The sequence below is a fragment of the Labrus bergylta genome, chromosome 12 (genome assembly GCF_963930695.1).
Source record: "Labrus bergylta chromosome 12, fLabBer1.1, whole genome shotgun sequence".
NCBI lineage: Eukaryota > Metazoa > Chordata > Actinopteri > Labriformes > Labridae > Labrus > Labrus bergylta.
The window spans coordinates 17,895,784-17,910,906 of NC_089206.1; the positions used below are offsets into that span (position 1 = coordinate 17,895,784).

Below are 15,123 nucleotides of genomic sequence, written 5' to 3' on the forward strand. Positions count from 1 at the left end.
AATAGTCTGATGTTTTGTTTGTTTGTGAGTTTGTTTTCCTGTTGTTGGTTACAAAGAGGCATCACTGTTTCAATTCTGTTTCATTCTGAGTTTAAACTCCTCCAGTAGCTTTAAAGAGTCCTTAAAAAAGTGACTTTCATAAAACTTAATCAGCTTTACTTAAAGAAACCTTTTTTTTAAAGACTTTTAAATCAAGACTTGCATATTTCTTACTTAATTATTTTTATTGTTCACCAGCACTAGCAGTCTTATGCGTTACTTTTATTTTTGCAGGCATCCCTGAAGTACATCACATCCCATTTTAAGAGTGAACTATTTCAGGGCCGATTCATTAACAAACCAACTCAGCTCCTGAGATAAAAGACAATGCAGCACAGGACAAATACAAGACAACTCAAAAATGTTTTACAGCTGTTGTGAAACTGAACGAGTATCAATACTGAAGTCTTTGCCAACTTATTGTGGTTTCAGCATTAAGTCATCATTTTGTAATAACAGTTATTCTGTGATCCAGCCTGCAGGTGCAATAAAGACACAAATATGACTTTATTATTTTGATGATAACACTACTCCTGCCTTTAATGGCAGGTGTATTTCTCATCAATTGAAACAATTCAGTTAGAGCTCTAGTGCAATAAAGATATGCCCTGAATACAAACCTTCCTGACGCAGAGAGCTCAGTCAGCAACAAATCATGATAACCAAAGCCGAGTTGTAAACCTCTGCTGCGCTCTCTGGTCTCGTGTCCAAAGGTCAGGCAGAATTCAGCGGTGCATTCATTACTAACAAAGTGGACTGTTATTTTTTAAAGTGAAGTCCAAACAGAGCCATGGAGGAGACACAAGAATGGGAAAAGCTCAAGGAGAGGAAAGGGGTGAGTTACACACCAGGTGTTATTATCACTTCCGAGTTTGTATTGTCTGTTCTGTGACAGCGAGCAAATAATCCTGATGGATGGTGTTTGTGTTGTAAAAAGACGTTGCGCGGATGTTCCCTTACAGAGATTAACTGTGGTCCTGGCTCTGGCAACACTCATATCTGCATTTGGTTCATCTTTCCAGTATGGATATAATGTAGCTGTGATCAACTCCCCATCACCGGTAACCAAAGCAAAAACGGCGTCTTCTTTTTACCCAAACAATGATAAAGAAGCCACTGTATCTCTAAATATATTTCTACTCCTGTTAGTTCATGAAGCAGTTCTATAACAACACATACCTGGAGCGTTATGGAAGACCGATGGAGAACAACTTCCTGACTCTGCTGTGGTCTCTGTCTGTGTCTATGTACCCGCTAGGAGGCTTCTTTGGCTCTCTCATGGTGGCCCCACTGGTCAACAAACTAGGGAGGTAATGATACATGCTAAGCCCATCTAAGAATGGATTTGCCACATTGTGTTTGTCTAATATATCTCTAAATGCAGGAAAGGCACCCTCCTCTTCAACAACATCTTCTCCATCGTCCCGGCTGTGATGATGGGAGTCAGTGAGATCGCTATGTCATATGAGATCATCATCGTGGCGAGGTTTATAGTGGGCATCTGTGCAGGTCAGATACTTCTGAGTGGTCACAACTGAGGAGTCGTAATGTATCTTAAGTTCTCCCTAATGTGCAGGTCTCTCATCCAACGTGGTGCCCATGTATTTGGGGGAACTGTCTCCCAAAAACCTGAGGGGAGCCCTTGGCATTGTTCCTCAGCTCTTCATCACCATCGGCATCCTCTGTGCACAAGTGCTTGGCATCAGAAACATACTGGGCAACAGCACAGGTAGGTGATAGACCAAGCCAACCATTGGTTGGATATTGAAGCATGTCTTTTGGGTGGGAGGTTAAGGTCAGGTTTATTTGTAAAGGACATGTCTTTCCCCCCTTCTGAATCCAGGTTGGCCTCTCATGCTGGGTTTGACCGGCATTCCTGCACTTGTAGAGCTGCTGGTTCTGCCCTTCTTCCCAGAGAGCCCCAGATACATGCTCATACAAAAAGGAGATGAGAAGATGGCAAAGAAAGGTAAATGTAAGGTTAAGAGTCAGAGGAAAAGGCTAAGCTAAGGCTAAAAAAGCTAGCCATATAAACTAGAATATCTTCTCTCTTTGTCTCCTTTTATCACACTTTCTTGGCTCATCCAGTTGCCTCAGACGGCTATACACAAATGAGTCTGCTTTAGATCTTTGGCAGTTAAATAACATTTTTATTTGCCACAATTGGCAAGTGCTTGCTCATTGGTGAATTAAGTTGGGTCTCTGTTAGTATAAATATGTATTAATTGTATTGTATATATTGTAATTTTTCACTTCCTAAATAAAATGGATTGATATATTGATAAAAGATTCTGTATGCTTTACCCTCAGCACTACAGCGTCTGCGTGGCTGGGACGATGTGGACGCAGAACTGTCAGAGATGCATCTGGAGGACCAGTCAGAGAAGGCCGAGGGCCACCTGTCGGTGCTCAGCCTGCTGTCCCAGCGCTCCCTCCGCTGGCAGCTGGTCTCCATCATCATCATGAACATGGGTCAGCAGCTGTCGGGGGTCAACGCGGTGAGTCATCCCTGTCGTAACAGTTGTCCTTGTCCTTGTCTGTGACCCAATAATGCCCAGACTGACTCTATTTTAGACATGCACCCCATCAGAGTGCTTTGTTTAAACAACAACTGGTTCTGCTCTGGCTGCAGATCAAATCGTTTTTTAATCAAGTTGAGGAAGGAGTAAGACACATTGCCCATTATTCTGCTGCATCCTCCTTCTGATGAAACTAAGAACTTCGTTCTTAAATTCTATGCAACATTTTTGACCATAATGCATTTCTCTCTTCCTTCTCAGATCTACTACTATGCTGACAGTATTTATGCTACAGCAGGGGTCAACCAGAATGATATCCAGTATGTCACAGTGGGAACAGGAGCAGTGAATGTCTTCATGACCATAACTGCTGTAGGTACAGTCAAAGCTGCTAACAGCTAAAACTTTGGAGAGAAGCTGACTTCTACAGTATGTTGTTTAATCATGTCAGCAGAAGTAGAAAGTTCTTAATAAAGGATTTGTAACAACCAGGTATTCATCGTGGAGGCCTCAGGACGAAGGCTGCTCCTCCTCTGTGGATTTGGTATCTGCTGTGGAGCCTGTGTGCTGCTGACCATCGCTCTTAACTTCCAGGTACCATGAGAAACACTCAGAGGGATTCAATATGCTTCTCTGCTGCCCTCTAGTGGTTTATCATACACACACAAAAACATGTATTTCTCAACCCCGAGGTCAGGTGATATGTTTTGGAGTCATATGAGGTTTTGGGAAAGAAAAACAAGATTCAATTGTATATTATTTTTTATTTATAAAGTAAATAAATTGTGGATTTAGTGCATAAGCTGAGGCAAGGTCAGTTGGATATTGTTTCTTTGGCTCTGAACTCCAGGCCATGTTTTTTTGTTGAAGAAAGACAGAGCCAACACCTTTAATTTGAGAATAATTACATCTTTACTTGGTAAGTATTTTATCCTTGAGAGTAAACATCCCCACAGATGCATAGCACATGGTTAAAAAAAAAACCCGTTGCATAAGTCATCATATTTCTTGTAATTGCAAGGCTGCAGCCCACAGATCAATTCTACAATTCTACAATTCACTTAGCAGACGCTTTTATCCAAAGCGATCAGCGCTTCACTTCTTGTTGGTTTCAATCATGCCTTAAAAGTGTTACACTCATAGAGCATACCAATGGGAAGAAGCAGGAGACCACGCAGCTGTTCTCCTACAAAGAACTTAAGTAAGTAAGTAGCAGGCAGCCCCCCAGGACTTTAAGCCAGTGTAAGCCAGATAATTTAAAAAAAAAAAACCTGGCAGGGATTCAGAAGCATACTCATCACAGTGAAGCACAAATCTGTGCTCCCACAGGAGGATAAGCTGATTGAACAGGGCAGGGTGAGAGTTGATTGCAGGCAGCTGCAAAGGCCCAGCTCACATCTCTGAGACGCAGATTTAGGGACTTCTGGTGGATCAATCAGAAATCAGGGGGGGGGTCGATAAACTTTTTACCAGTTCTGCATAAATCCTTGATTTCCTTATTTACTGTAATCGTAGAATTAATGCCATGTTACATTATTATAAAATCCAACACAGAGCATCACTGCAGACTCATCACACCCTGGACACAAACTCTTCAAACTCCTCCCCTCCAGTAGGCGTTACAGATCACTGTACGCCAAAACAACCCGTCATAAGAACAGTTTCTTCCCCCAGGCTGTCACTCTGATGAACGCTAAACAGTCATAAGGTTTTGTGACCATCAATCTATGCACATTGCTTCTGTAAATACTGTAAAAACTCTACCTCATGTACATTAATCATCTGTTACATAATTACATATTTATTATCATGTTCATCACAGCATTTTTTGCACTAGTCACCACTACACTATTATCTTATTTATCCTTGTATATATAAGTTATTTTGCGTACATAATGTTTATATTTAGTTAAACTTTTTGTACATTGAGAGCACATTTACTGAAGACAAATTCATTGTGTGTGTCAGCATACATGCAATAAAGCTGATTCTGATTCTGATTTGCAAGCACTCACTTGAAGCATGACGGCTCTATGATTGTAATTTTGGTTTCGATGATGACTTAAATACTAAAGATAACCCGAAAATCCATAAATTTGTTTTTCCTATAGTGAGTAATAGTCTGCTACTATTGTGAGACATGTGTATTTCTTTGGCTTTCACACAGTTCTGTTTGATAAAGATGTGTCAGAAAAAAACAGTTTTTCTCAGAAACACTTCAGTTTGAAACTTATAATTACTTTTGAGCCAAATCATACATTTGAAGATTGACTTGACATCACTGTTTGCTGGGGTCATGAGAACTTTGAGACATGAACACAGACTCACCCACCCAGAAACAACACTGGCCATTAGAGAGTAACCATGAACCATGTACATACACATCAACCCTGTGATCTCACCTGATTTAAAGACGCTTCAGACAGGTATCAATGAGTCTTTTGTAAACTTAGAAGTTTTGTTAAAAGAAAGGAATCCAAAAAAGTGTTATGAATAATCCACATTAAAGCAGATTCTGCTGCACGTTTTTCCCTTTTTAAAGGATCAATATGACTGTTTAATGATTACACAGTTGTTGGTTTGTTTTGAAAGGAGAGCGTGACGTGGATGCCCTACATCAGTATCACCTGTGTCATCATCTACGTCATAGGACATGCCATAGGACCCAGTGAGTGTGACCCCGCCAGTGGTTATTAACCCACACACTGATTACCACAGAGTGCTCCATTAGCTCAAGTGTTGTTTGGATGGGAGCAGACATGTAATGATATATGTTGTAAAGCTGCACTCAGCTGTTTGAGACGGTGACTGACGATGTGTCTCGTGTGTTTTTGTTGTGTGCAACACAATCCGTGTTCTGCAGGTCCCATTCCTTATGTGGTGACCACTGAGATGTTCAGGCAGTCGGCTCGCCCCGCTGCCTTCATGGTGGCAGGCTCTGTCCACTGGCTCTCCAACTTCACCGTTGGCCTCGTCTTCCCCTTTCTAGAGGTCAGTTACACAATTTTTTTTTTTTTCCTCATTCATTTTTTATTGAAACACCATCATATATCAGGCAGTACAACAGCCTAGCAAACTGAATGAATGTTAAAACCCAGCTATCCCTCTAACCCCCACCCCCCAAACTCTCCAACTCCCCCTCTCCACCAAGATACACAATTCCTAAGCATGATCACATTTGGGGATGGAATGTTTTTATATCACAACGTAATTAGGTGCAGATGTTTTCCATGTCATGTCCCCAATGTGATGTGGTAATTTAGATTTTATTTTGAAGGAGTTTTCTTCACTTTTTCCTGTCTGTGTTAGGAATTCAGACACATCTTACTCTCAACTCAACGCAAGAACGTTTGAAATGCAACACATTGGTCCTCAAATATTGTAAAGCATTAACTCACAAACAGGAATGTCGTTCTACACTCTCTCTCTCTCCCTGATTTCCGACTCTGTCCACTGTCCAGTCTCTCCATTAAAGGCACAAAAGGCACAAAAATAAATCTTAAAAAAAAAAAAAAAACATCGTCAGCAGTCACTAGGGACTAAAGAGATTCACTGCCCCCGACCAGAAACTAGTTAATCACATTATTCCTGTAAAAACTGAAACTAATCTTTATTCTCATTCTAATCATTAATAGACAGCAATTCATCTAAGATGTTATTCAAGGTCACATAGTATCCTCCTTTCTAACAAGTTTAAATAAGTCTCACAGCTCAGTAAAACATATCTGCGAAGTTTCTTGTTAACAATCTGCTCTGATCCTGTATTTCATCATGCCTATGAACCCCTCTATTTAGGGTTAGGGTATACATTTATATGTATGCAATGTCACGCAAGTGTCTTTAGATCACGGTCATCTCTTATCAATTTACAGTGGGTACGGAAAGTATTCAGACCCCTTTACATTTTTCACTCTTTGTTTCATTGCAGCCATTTGCTAAAATCAAAAAAGGTCATTTTATTTCTCATTAATGTACACTCAGCACCCCATCTTGACAGAAAAAAAACAGAAATGTAGAAATTTTTGCAAATTTATTAAAAAAGAAAAACTTAAATATCACATGGTCATAAGTATTCAGACCCTTTGCTGTGACACTCATATTTAACTCACATGCTGTCCATTTCTTCTGATCCTCCTTGAGCTGGTTCTGCTCTTTCATTGGAGTCCAGCTGTGTTTAATTAAACTGATTGGACTTGATTAGGAAAGGCACACACCTGTCTATATAAGACCTTACAGCTCACAGTGCATGTCAGAGCAAATGAGAATCATGAGGTCGAAGGAACTGCCCAAGGAGCTCAGAGACAGAATTGTGGCAAGGCACAGATCTGGCCAAGGTTACAAAAGAATTTCTGCAGCACTCAAGGTTCCTAAGAGCACAGTGGCCTCCATAATCCTTAAATGGAAGAAGTTTGGGACGACCAGAACTCTTCCTAGACCTGGCCGTCCAGCCAAACTGAGCAATCGTGGGAGAAGAGCCTTGGTGAGAGAAGTAAAGAAGAACCCAAAGATCACTGTGGCTGAGCTCCAGAGATGCAGTAGGGAGATGGGAGAAAGTTCCACAAAGTCAACTATCACTGCAGCCCTCCACCAGTCGGGGCTTTATGGCAGAGTGGCCCGACGGAAGCCTCTCCTCAGTGCAAGACATATGAAAGTCCGCATAGAGTTTGCCAAAAAACACATGAAGGACTCCCAGACTATGAGAAAGAAGATTCTCTGGTCTGATGAGACCAAGATTGAACTTTTTGGCTTTAATTCTAAGAGGTATGTGTGGAGAAAACCAGTCACTGCTCATCACCTGCCCAATACAATCCCAACAGTGAAACATGGTGGTGGCAGCATCATGCTATGGGGGTGTGTTTCAGCTGCAGGGACAGGACGACTGGTTGCAATTGAAGGAAAGATGAATGCGGCCAAGTACAGAGATATCCTGGAAGAAAACCTCTTCCAGAGTGCTCAGGACCTCAGACTGGGCCGAAGGTTCACCTTCCAACAAGACAATGACCCTCAGCACACAGTTAAAATAACAAAGGAGTGGCTTCGGAACAACTCTGTGACCATTCTTGACTGGCCCAGCCAGAGCCCTGACCTAAACCCAATTGAGCATCTCTGGAGAGACCTGAAAATGGCTGTCCACCAACGTTCATCATCCAACCTGACAGAACTGGAGAGGATCTGCAAGGAAGAATGGCAGAGGATCCGCAAATCCAGGTGTGAAAAACTTGTTGCATCATTCCCAAGAAGACTCATGGCTTTACTAGCTCAAAAGGGTGCTTCTACTCAATACTGAGCAAAGGGTCTGAATACTTATGACCATGTGATATTTCAGTTTTTCTTTTTTAATAAATTTGCTAAAATTTCTACATTTCTGTTTTTTTTCTGTCAAGATGGGGTGCTGAGTGTACATTAATGAGAAATAAAATGACCTTTTTTGATTTTAGCAAATGGCTGCAATGAAACAGAGTGAAAAATGTAAAGGGGTCTGAATACTTTCCGTACCCACTATATGTGCGATGTGAAGCTATAATTTAGCCAAAGTGCGCTAACATTAGCTACCTAACACAACAATCCAGGACACAGTCAATTGCAGCTCGAGCCAAGAACAATTTATCCACCGCTTGCTCTTATGGTGCGTTCAAATTGATAACTCCTTTGTGGCGAGGGTTGGCGGTGTGCCGCTGGAGGAGAGCGGCGGCTTCAGTATAGAATAGTGGATTTGTCACCAAACAGCAGTTTGTTTTGGTTTAATGCTGGTACTCAAGGGCGACATCTACTTCTACAATCAAAAAGCACATTCTTCCTTCAACTTCAAATCACGAATTCCCTATTAAGCTTTCGGTAACTTTTTGTTTTTAGCTCTGTCATCAATATGTTGATAGGTTGAAGCTGCTTCCTATTTAAGAAGTCATACCTGTTTTAACAAACTGCCTAATGAAGGCCTAGTACCAAAACAGTGCCTCTGAATGTATTTTTGAAAGTTAGGCAGTGTGCAGGAGTCTGCTTGCACTTTTTGATGGGGCAATGGATTAAGACATTTCTGACGAAACAGTTTAACCTTTCTTGGGGGAAAACCACATCAGAGATAAGTTGTTGTTCTAAGAAGACTTTCTTCCTTAGGAATCTTATCCTCAGTCTCCTCTTTCTCAAACATGAGACTGAGAAATGTAGTGTTAGATATAAACATAAACTTCCTACTTTCCTTATCTTAACTTCCGCTCAATTGTGCAATTTTAAACCAAAAAAGCAAACAATAACAGAACATGTCCAATAAAGAAGAGTGCAAATCTGACTTCACCTCCCCTTATCTACTATTTATGTCCAACCTAGCGTTTCTAAAATTTCAACCTGAAGACAGTATGATAATTTTTCCTTTCCTCCCTTCATCCTCACAGAGCGGTCTGGGCCCCTACAGCTTTATCATTTTCTCCGTAATCTGTCTGGTCACACTGGTTTACATCTGGCTGGTGGTCCCTGAGACCAAGAACAAGACCTTCCTGGAGATCTGCCAGATGTTCGCCAAGAGGAACAAAGTGGAGATCAAACTGGGTGACAGGGATCTGCCGCTGAAAGGGAGCCAAGAAAACCTGGAGGATGTTGAGAGGGTCACGGCCTTCTGAAGACAAATGAGAGCATTCAGGGGGAAAGGAAGTGTGCGCTCTGGGGAGGATTGTATTGGACTGGAAATGTTTTAATCCAGACTTTGTTGTCTGTTTTTAAAAGGAATCTTTGCACAACCGCTTTTTGTATCGTTTGCTTGTGGAGAAATATCTCCTTAAATCATTAATCAAACATAAAAGTCACTTGAAAAACTTTATTTTTCATGCATGGATACAATGAAGTTATAAGATACATTTTGAATTTTAAAATGACTTACAGATACATAAAAGACAGTATATCCTTCATCCCATTTAAAAAAAGTTAAATCACTGCATACCATTGATTTTTTTGGTTTATTTTTTGCATTTTTTTAATCGATCAGAATCAGCCAATCTTCTTCAGGAGCATCTGTACTGAGAGTCCAACTGCACCCCACCATACATGCTGAGTTTGGAGTTTCCCCAGCTGAACACATTTCCCACCACAGTGCTGTTCCTCTCACATGACATCTGGTCCCGGATGTTTGCCGTGGTCAGGACATAGTCCCACACGTTGACATCGGTCATCATGCCCTCAAAGGCTTTGGCGTGGGAGATTCCCAGTAATCCATCCTGGTCCATGCCGAGAATAAACACACCACCTGGGCTGACGTTGTAGCCGCTCTTCAGGTATCGCTGCTCCCCCACCTTCCCGTTGATCCACAGCTCCGCTCCGCCCATGTGCGATGACCAGGTGATGCAATAGTTGGCCCAGTCGTGGGACTTGAAGTTGTGCGGCAGGTTGACGAACTCATTGCCGATCCAGAGGCCCACTTCTCTTGCATCTCTGTCCTCGCCGATGGAGACGGCCAGCTCGTTCTCTTTGCCGTTGCTGGAGTAGGCGATGACGGTATGTACGCCGTCTAGCTGAGGAAGGAGGTGCATGCAGATGGTAAAGGAATCCAGTTCCATGGGGTGGCTGGGGCGGGCCAAAGCATAACCACCTGAGTTTTTCTCTTGGAAGCGGAGCACCAGAGGAAACAGACCACGAGGTTCTAAGGAAGAAACAAGAATCAGAGTAGAGAGGGCCGAGAAATCTTCATCTATTTTTGAGTTATGTGTCACTGATCTCAGTCAATGAGAATGAAAAAAGTGGCTCACCATATCTTGTAGGCCTTGAGCTATGAGTTCGACCTTACATAAGAAAAAGAGAGACGGTAAATATGGCAACTTCAACACAATATCATCAGCAGTTTAATCCAAGCTTACTCACCTGACGTCACATGCTTTCCAAGAGACGTAATCAGACCCTCGATCTTCAGGAGCCTAGATTCAATCTCATCCTGCCGACAAAAAGCTGCAAAAAAAAAAAAAGGGAAGGAAAATGACAAGGATTAGACGCAGACCTTGGTCAGCTAAGGGGAGTTAATTATATTCTGTAATCACATTTTCACAACATGTTACACACTTCCTTTCCCGAGGCGTGGCAGGAAAGAAGACTGCACTACTCTGTCGTTGAGCGGCTGAGCCATGCGGTAATCATTCCACAGAGTCTTGTTGTCAATGTCCATCAGAGTGCTCTCCAGTTTCCTGATCTGACCATAACAGAGGAGTGGAGAAAACAACAGTATGACATGTTAATAATTAGATGGCTTCCTGAAAATAGTGGCAGGAAGCCTCCATAAATGAAAGAAAGGTTTAAAGGCTTCATTTCATATTTTTAAACCATAACCCCTCCTGCTCGTTGTACCTGGTTGTGTGAAAGAGTGATGGGAGTATCAAACACAGTCCACAGGATGCTCTCGTAGCAGGGCGGAGTGGTGAGGGAGCCCTGGTACCTGAAGAAGTGGTTGAGGTTCTCTGGGAGCATGGCGCGCACATTGATGCTCGAAATGTTCATGGACTGACCTTCAAGATCACATTTGATATCACTTAAGTTAGACTCGAACACTCAATTCAGGGACATTCAATTTTTTTGTGCAGTACTCACCTGCATACTTGATTTTGTCCAGGTTAGAGATGAAGTCACTGTAGTAGGTGTTCTCAAAATGCCCATCCTGAAAGAGAACCAAAGCTGCTTTAAAAGTCAGTCAACACATAAGCTTCAGTCCTGAACGGTCATTGTTTTTATAGCCTGAGAGCAATCACTTTATCTCTTTTTTCAAATTATGTTTTTTTATCATTTTTAAACCCTTAATGGAAATTTTAAAAAATGTATAAGCTTTGCTATCCTGATACTTTTGAGCTGCATTTTTTTTTTTTTTGCAAGAGGAAGATCAAGTAGTGGGACAAGTACTTATAGACTATAGTAACTAGGGTGAAGACTATTAAAGCTCCAATATCCAATTTGTATTGGTTTTGGCGACCCATGTGGAAAAAGCAGTCTTTGCTGATTTTTGGCCTCCTATACATGTGTAAGCACAGATTTATTTTTATTCTTTTACAAAAAAAATCTTCTTTGTGTCTTTTAACAGTAACTTACTTAACTTATTAAATATGCATCGCACTGTTAATCACTAACAACCAATTCACACATACTCCATGTGCGCCGCGGTCCGTCGGCGCCACGGTTTTGCTCCGTCGGACGGCTCGCGCCCATTCACACTGGATCCGGTGACTTCCTGTCCAGGCTGTCATATTCTGTCCAGCTTGACGCGTGCCTGCAGCGTACTCCGGTGAAAATAGACTCTCAGCATATTTGAAATGGAGCAGAGCGTAGTGCCGTTGGTGGCACGCGCCGGAGACGGACCGCAGCATGCACCGCAGCATGCACCGCAGCATGCACCGCAGCATGCACCGCAGCGCGCACGCCGTGTGAACACAATGATTGACTAGAGTGACAAGTACGGCGTAGTGTGTGGCGCTGACGGACCGCGGCACGCACGGAGTATGTGTCAATTAAGTGTGACACCTACCCTGCAGCAGTAGTTTCAGGCAATAAAAAGTAGTCTGTAGTCTTCATGCTGATGGTCGTTGACTTTTGCAGATCATAAAGAGGATTCACTTCATTTTAATCTTTTTCATAAACAGTTAAAAAAAACTCCTCACAGGAGCTTTAAACACAGTGTGTGCACTATATGATAAACACAGCCAGGTCTGAGAGTGAATTAAACCTAATGATTGATGTGTGTGCCAGGAAAAGAGTATTGTTATATTATCAAGTGTTAAGTAATGGCCGGCTATATAATTTTTTTTTTTTTTATTACCGCCAGTGCAACTTTATTTTGCAGATATTGATTAATCTTTATCGTATGACTACACTGTGTCCACAAAAGCAGTTCCTAAAATCTGCTTTATACTGGCTTCCTCCCTACATACAGTAAGTGACAACAAACAGGGACAAAATACATGATCAGGTGATCAGAGAGGTCGTAAACGAGGCTAATTTAAACAACTTAATTTGAAGGTAAAAACTAAAAGTAAATGCACTTAGGATATCTGAAGTGATTATTTTATTTCATACTGTAAGACAACACTGTCTTGGATTTTTTTTTTGTTAAAGACAAAGCAGAGCCAGAATGTCAGGCTGTTAGCTGATGGATGCTTTAAATGCACACTTCACCTTTGTTTTTCTCTTCTAAATACAATAAATCGTGTCTGAACATCACTCTACACAGATTTTTTTTTCTCCACCAGACATCTTCTAAATGATTAATGCAATCTTATAACTACCAATGAGCACAACACTTCTTGTAATACTTCAATTAAAACCAGAATAACGCTTTAAGTTTGCTTTGAGTCACTTGTCACTTCAGAGTGCAGCTCTAACCCTCAGCCACTCTGGATGCCTTTGGTGGTTTTGCTGCAGTGATGACCTCTTAAAGCTGAGAGCCGCAGACTGCCCAACATCCAGAGCATTTCCTCTGTAAACAAAAACTCATTCAATGTGTCTGCATTCAGCTGAACACCCTAGAGCTTTTGAACCTGGCTGGATGTCAACTTACACACTTCAACAGCATTTGGTGATACATTTTTCTAAATTTAATATCGCACAGTTGATGGTCAAATATCAGAAATAGTGTCAGCGTCCTGAGATGTTGAAGAACCTAGTAAAGCGAAAAAGCAGAACATACCAGGAGAACTAAAGTGTGTGTGGCTACGTACATCATAGAAAAAGGCAAGGACTGCCAGCCCGTCTGGTTTATCTCTGGCTTCAGTGAAGCTCTTGTACTTGTCAGAGTTGTAATGGACGACATGTAGCTGAAAGACAAGGTGTAAATGAAAGACAGGTTATGTCAAATAGGCCGTGGAACAACTTTAACAGTAAACACACATTTTAAATGTAAAAAAGGCCTCTGTAACATAAACTGTAGCTACATATGTATTTGCATTCAGACACTGCATGTGTTTGATTAAGAGCAGCCTTTTAATGTTTAGACGATGTTTGCATTATGTATTACAGTAAAAGCCTGTCATCACTACACTGGTGTTCCAGCTTGTTTGGCACATCTCTCGATCCTTTCTTTTATCAAGACAAACTCCTTTTTTTAAAGAAGAGCCTTTAAAGCAAACCTCTGCCATGTAGCGGATACCATCTACAGTGTGCTCTGCTCCGCTGGCCTCCAGGTCCCAGCCACCCCAATGCAGGTGCATCTGCACGGCTGTGTATTTTCCAGGGAGACCCTTGCTGATCGCCATGGTGGGAGGCAGGTCAATTTGAACTAATGGAAACATGACGAAATATAGGTGGGGAAAACAGGAATGAGAGGGTGCATAAATCAGCATTTATGTCAGTGGACATCAGATTGCATGCTCTGCAGACTTGTCTGACTGGTGTAATCAATGACATTAAACATAAAGTCAGCTTCAACTCAAACTGTCAAATTTATGTTGTGAAGTAATACAAACTTTCCAAATTAAATCAATGCCAAGCAGCAATATTGGTGCTCTGCGGAAAAATTTGGAAAGCTTGGTGATCATTGGTGAAGTATTTCACATTCTTGGCATTCAAATGGTCAGCTGTAAAATTAGGTTTCCAGTTCAGAGATGAGAACATTTAAAAACAGTGGCATGGTCATCTCACAGTTAGTAAACCTAAAGTCTGAGTCATGTATTCAATAAAGTTGGGTTTCATTACCGGAGTGTCCGTTGTTGGACATGAGGAAGTTCCCTCTCTGAGCATCATACCCTTTGAGCTCCAGCTGCAGCATGTCCGGGTTGTGCCTCACGTTGCGCCGCTGGATGTCGATTGGAGACTGCTTCTTACCTCCACATGCAGGGTACTTGATTGGCCAGTGCATCTGGTCCAAAGCTCCCTCTGTTTGAGAAATACAAGGACCGAAAAATCATGATCACCTTCTTGCTTATTTAGGGAGTGACACTGATCGAACGAGGCATTAGTGTTTGTTTATGGAGTATTAAAGCAGGTGCAGTTGGCTACAACCAGTGGCACGCACAGGACTTGTTTAACAGGATATTGTTGCTGCTGCTGATGTGATATTTCTAACAGTATGCTATTTACTCCAAAATTATTTGAGACATGCAGTCTCATGTAATTGTTAATTTGTCACTGACTGTTTTCCCACGCGCTTGATGCAACCACACTGACAGCGAAGGTATTTAGCCAATGTAACGCTATTCACACAGAAAACCCGGGTAAATATCGACTAAAAAAAACTAGGCTACCCTCATGGCATTAAAATAAACTCGAGAGAGTGCGTTTAAACCGATCCTTTTTTTTTTCTTCTTTTTTTTTACGCTTGAACAAATACGCATGGCATAAGCTTGCGCACAAGTTTTACGCATGCGACCATTATATCCAAGTCACTTGTGTCAATTCTGGAGTAAAAAAAAAAAAAGTTTCGGGGAAAATAACTCTTACTATGTTACCTACCTGAGTATGTCCAATGTATTCCATCATGAGGAATCCCCGCACTGACAACACAGACCAAAACAGCAGAGACAAACACAGAGAAGAACTTCATCGCTGCGTCCCTCTGTCCCTTCAAGCAGGCAGGCGAACTGACATCTCACGGAGATTTTCTCTCAACATT

The 15,123-nt window shown here is 41.7% G+C and overlaps 2 protein-coding genes across 2 annotated transcripts; one reads left to right on the plus strand and one right to left on the minus strand.

Annotated features, from left to right (window-relative positions):
- Positions 1-713: 713 nt before the first annotated feature.
- Positions 714-9,369, plus strand: LOC109982841 (solute carrier family 2, facilitated glucose transporter member 5). The gene is made up of 12 exons (XM_020632258.3): positions 714-874; positions 1,002-1,100; positions 1,189-1,349; positions 1,424-1,548; positions 1,616-1,768; positions 1,883-2,008; positions 2,350-2,537; positions 2,820-2,930; positions 3,051-3,152; positions 5,151-5,226; positions 5,422-5,549; positions 8,948-9,369. The coding sequence occupies exons 1-12, from the start codon at positions 830-832 to the stop codon at positions 9,170-9,172; spliced, it is 1,539 nt and encodes a 512-aa protein (XP_020487914.1). The 5' UTR covers positions 714-829; the 3' UTR covers positions 9,173-9,369.
- On the minus strand, positions 9,353-15,123 carry ca6 (carbonic anhydrase VI). Its single transcript, XM_020632257.3, has 10 exons — positions 14,964-15,123; positions 14,208-14,387; positions 13,643-13,791; positions 13,235-13,330; positions 11,121-11,187; positions 10,881-11,038; positions 10,599-10,725; positions 10,404-10,487; positions 10,292-10,324; positions 9,353-10,185 (listed from the first exon to the last, which is right to left on the minus strand). The coding sequence occupies exons 1-10, from the start codon at positions 15,052-15,054 to the stop codon at positions 9,551-9,553; spliced, it is 1,620 nt and encodes a 539-aa protein (XP_020487913.2). The 5' UTR covers positions 15,055-15,123; the 3' UTR covers positions 9,353-9,550.

Excerpts from the sequence above, each read along its gene's own strand:
- ca6 (XM_020632257.3), bottom strand. The coding sequence starts at position 15,054 with ATGAAGTTCTTCTCTGTGTTTGTCTCTGCTGTTTTGGTCTGTGTTGTC. Across the intron at positions 11,188-13,234 it reads TCCTTGCCTTTTTCTATGAT|GATGGGCATTTTGAGAACAC; the intron begins GTACGTAGCCAC and ends GTTCTCTTTCAG. Across the intron at positions 11,039-11,120 it reads GGACAAAATCAAGTATGCAG|GTCAGTCCATGAACATTTCG; the intron begins GTGAGTACTGCA and ends GTGATCTTGAAG.
- LOC109982841 (XM_020632258.3), top strand. The coding sequence starts at position 830 with ATGGAGGAGACACAAGAATGGGAAAAGCTCAAGGAGAGGAAAGGG. Across the intron at positions 2,538-2,819 it reads AGCTGTCGGGGGTCAACGCG|ATCTACTACTATGCTGACAG; the intron begins GTGAGTCATCCC and ends CTTCCTTCTCAG. Across the intron at positions 5,550-8,947 it reads TCGTCTTCCCCTTTCTAGAG|AGCGGTCTGGGCCCCTACAG; the intron begins GTCAGTTACACA and ends TCATCCTCACAG.